Source organism: Manihot esculenta, chromosome 14 (assembly GCF_001659605.2).
Source record: "Manihot esculenta cultivar AM560-2 chromosome 14, M.esculenta_v8, whole genome shotgun sequence".
NCBI classification, from domain to species: domain Eukaryota; kingdom Viridiplantae; phylum Streptophyta; class Magnoliopsida; order Malpighiales; family Euphorbiaceae; genus Manihot; species Manihot esculenta.
In genome coordinates, this window is record NC_035174.2 from 3,533,237 (window position 1) to 3,536,775 (window position 3,539).

General features: G+C 33.2%; 1 protein-coding gene across 1 annotated transcript; it reads right to left on the reverse strand.

The window, feature by feature from the left end:
• Positions 1-366: 366 nt before the first annotated feature.
• On the reverse strand, positions 367-1,899 carry LOC110630683 (pectinesterase PPME1). The gene is made up of 4 exons (XM_021778221.2): positions 1,290-1,899; positions 951-1,157; positions 597-844; positions 367-526 (listed from the first exon to the last, which is right to left on the reverse strand). Exons 1-4 carry the CDS (start codon positions 1,860-1,862, stop codon positions 367-369), a joined length of 1,188 nt encoding a protein of 395 aa, XP_021633913.1. The 5' UTR covers positions 1,863-1,899.
• Positions 1,900-3,539: the final 1,640 nt, after the last annotated feature.

The following is a 3,539-nucleotide window of genomic DNA, read 5'->3' on the forward strand; positions in this document are numbered from 1 at the left end:
TCCTATCTATAAATTTTTATAAAAAAAAAAGTAAATTTTAAATTGACGGATTTGATACTCGTCAATTATTTTGTTTGACATATATGCATAATTTTTTTTTAATAAAATGAAGATCATTTGATTCTATTTTTTATTTGAATTGGCCACATACTAAAACAAATAAAAATAAAAAATGAAGTTATGTAAATCCAAAAGGGAACGAACAATTTGCATTATAGTTTTCTTATTCCAATAATTTGGTTTATTTCTACAAAAAATTGATGCCGAAATGTTTGAATGGATCCACTTTGGCAAGATCAGCTACCTGTAAAATAATAATTTGCTTTGTATTCTTCTTGTTCTTCCTCTTTCATATATATTCCCATGTTACACCTTTGGTGGAGGAAGCAACCAACTGCTTCCTTTAATATAACCAAGACTAAGGAAGGGTTTCGCTTCTGCTTCTGTTAGCTGTTTGGCAAATTTAACACGTCCAGCAGGATCAGCACCTGGTCCTGTATTCTTGTATTCTCCAAAAAATACATTCCTGCAAATTTCATTCAATATATTTTTAATATTCATATTATTAGAAAATCTCAAACTTTAAAATTACTCACTTTTCTGATTCAGGGTTCCTATTATTAGTCCACCCTTCAGGATTGACAACCGCACTCATAGTACAATAAGAGTAGACTGTGATGGGCATTGGCATCCATGGTCGACCCAAGAATGCTCCTTTTCCTTTTCCATCTACTTTACAATGTACAAAAGAGTAGCCCACATCTTCCGAATCTTTTTCTCTCGCTTGTGCTGCTATAAACGTTAGTTGATTAGGAACATCTGCTAATACATGTATCTCTGTTTGCTGCATTTAATTTACATAAAATTTCCATATTAATCATACAATGTAAATATTAAGCGTATCAAAAGAAGAATATTTATTGAGTTTAGACTAAAGATTTAAACATTACTAGGTAAATGGATTTTCCTCTTCCAAAAATAAAATCAACGGTGCCTTCGATATAGCAGTCTTTGTAGAAATGAACTCCCCTATCATCACACAGTGTATCTTGAAATCCAATCATTTTAACATTGTATACAGCTGCCATAGTACCGCCTATCCTTAAAGCAAGAGCTTGTTGTAGTTTGCTTACACCATCCGGCCTAGGTGCAGTATTCTAAACCAATAAAATTACAAAACCTATGAATTAATTTGAAAAACCAACATAAAAAATCACATAATACAATATACATAATGATTCAAGAGTAAGTTAGAAAATGAAAGAAAAGAAAAAAAAAAAAAAAGAGACCTCAATGATTAAGTTAGACGCCATGAAAAAATCAGAATCCACTTGTAATGTGGCACTGTAAACAGTTCCGTATTTAGCAGCAGTACCAGCAAATGACAAGGTTGGCTTTTCAGCTCCTGTCCCGACAAACGTAATGAAAGGTTGGTCTTTTTCAATGGTTACTTTCTCAGTGTATTTTCCGGGACCGATATCCACAATAACACGCTCTGTATTTTTTTTTGGAACACTCTTAACTGCTTCAGTTAATGTCTTGAATTCTCCGCTTCCATCTGCTCTAACCTTAATGGTTTTAGGTTTAGCTTCCGCTGCTTCGAGAGCTTTCTCTAAGGTGCCAGCACGATCAGCAAGGGGCTTGACATTAGCATCAAACCATGCTTGTACTCCATCTAGACTTGCTGGGATTGGTGTTTCATCATCAGATCTAGCCGCGGTCGCTGCAAGAACAATGAAAAAGACGATATATTGGGAGAAGGAAATGAAATTAAGTTGCTTTTTATCCATCTCTCGTTGATAGATTTTGGGAAGGTGTTGCTTGTTTCTTAAGTGAAGGAAGATGGGAAATTTATAGGCCATTTAGTTTAGAGAAAGTCTTAATGATGCAAGAAATTTGGAGAGCTTCTAGCTACTCGTTTGTAGCGCTTGGAGAGCATTTCTCACTTCTTTACTTTTAATTTGTGGCTCATCTTATCTTTTGCGGTTGTGTAATTTGTTTATTTTTATTTTTTTTTCTGAATAGGTTAAGCAGACAACTGTAAATTGAGAAACAAAAAAGAATGAAAAGCTCAGCTATACTTCCCAACTTACCAATTACTTCCTATAAATATACATCCTTATATATTTATATATATAATCAATTATAAAGTGATGGATAGTTATACTCATAAAAATTTTTAGTTTTTTGAAGTTTTTTATGACCTTTTGTTTTTTAAAAAGTTCAGAGTAATTAAGTATTATGGAGTGCTATCAATCTCATGCTTTCATTTATTTTAGGGAAAAGTACAAAAATTTATAATGACTCGGAAATCAGATCGTTACCAGTACTAGAATTGAGATCGATTTAAGGTCACCGGAGCCCGTAGACATTCTACTATACATCTTGTTACGTATAATGTAATCCCAAACGTGATTTTAAAAATATATATAAACATTTTCATAATATATACCAAGACTTGGCATTGCATACATACATAACTGAAACTATAAACCCATACTAGAGCTCTCATCAAATACTCTAGTATTGTGATCATTATATGCCTCTATTAGGCTCAAACATGGCTTAACTTAAAACTTTTACGTAATAAAATCATTAACAAAGGGATCATAAAAGAAAATTTGATCAAAGCACAATTTTAAACCATAATATATTACATGTCTACAACTATACTATTACTGATGAAACATAATTTAGCCACATTTTTATTATCTTTATTACTGCTTAATTACACATTTTCCAGCTTAATTTATGGATTTTGTCATGTTTTTGCAGAAAAGGAAGAAAATCAAAAGTTGAAGAAAAAGTGCAGAAAAAGCTGGAAAAGTGATTGGGTCAAAGTGATTTGGCCAAATCACTCGCAGAAATCAGAAGTAGAAAGCTGAGGCAGAAATCTGAAGGCAACAAACAGAAGCGATTTGCCCAAATCACTGCCCACATCAAACTGACACAGACAAAAGGACAGAAGCGCGGGAAGAGAGGAAAATTCCAGATTCAAAAGCAGTGAATTCCTACCATACTTTAAACTCTTCAAGACCAGTTCCAACTCAATTCTAAGAGCCACAAGAGAGTCTTTCACCTAAGAAATTCCACTCACAACGAAATTCAACGACAAAAGGGGAATCAAAGACTATAAAGACCAAGTCAAATTGGGATTTCCAAACCCTAATTGAATTAGGATTCTCCCCCTATAAAGAGGACAGAAATTAAGCCAGCAAGAATCTCTCTCATCTTCGGCAATTCTGCAGAAACACAGCAGAGACTTCGCAGCAGTTTCTTTTCTTTTCTTTCTTCTTTTCTTTTGTGATTTTGTCCACCGTGAGTGGCTAAACAACTTTCTTTTCTAGTTGAAGTTGGAAAAATTCAGTTTGTGATGAATTGGGAGATTTAAATCTCCATTATTAAACTCTTCTTTACTTTCAATATTTATGCAACTTGATCTTTCTATAATTATTGCTTTGCTTTTAGAATCAATTAAGGCCTGTTGCTTTTAATTGCTTGAGTAATATATTGCTTGAATGATTTAGGTCCGTAATTGC

Bases quoted from the DNA above. Each gene is read 5' to 3' on its own strand.
- LOC110630683 (XM_021778221.2), bottom strand. From the start codon at position 1,862: ATGGCCTATAAATTTCCCATCTTCCTTCACTTAAGAAACAAGCAACAC. The intron at 845-950 runs GTAATGTTTAAA...AATTAAATGCAG, and splicing joins GAGGAAAATCCATTTACCTA to CAAACAGAGATACATGTATT. The intron at 527-596 runs GTGAGTAATTTT...TGAAATTTGCAG, and splicing joins AGGAACCCTGAATCAGAAAA to GAATGTATTTTTTGGAGAAT.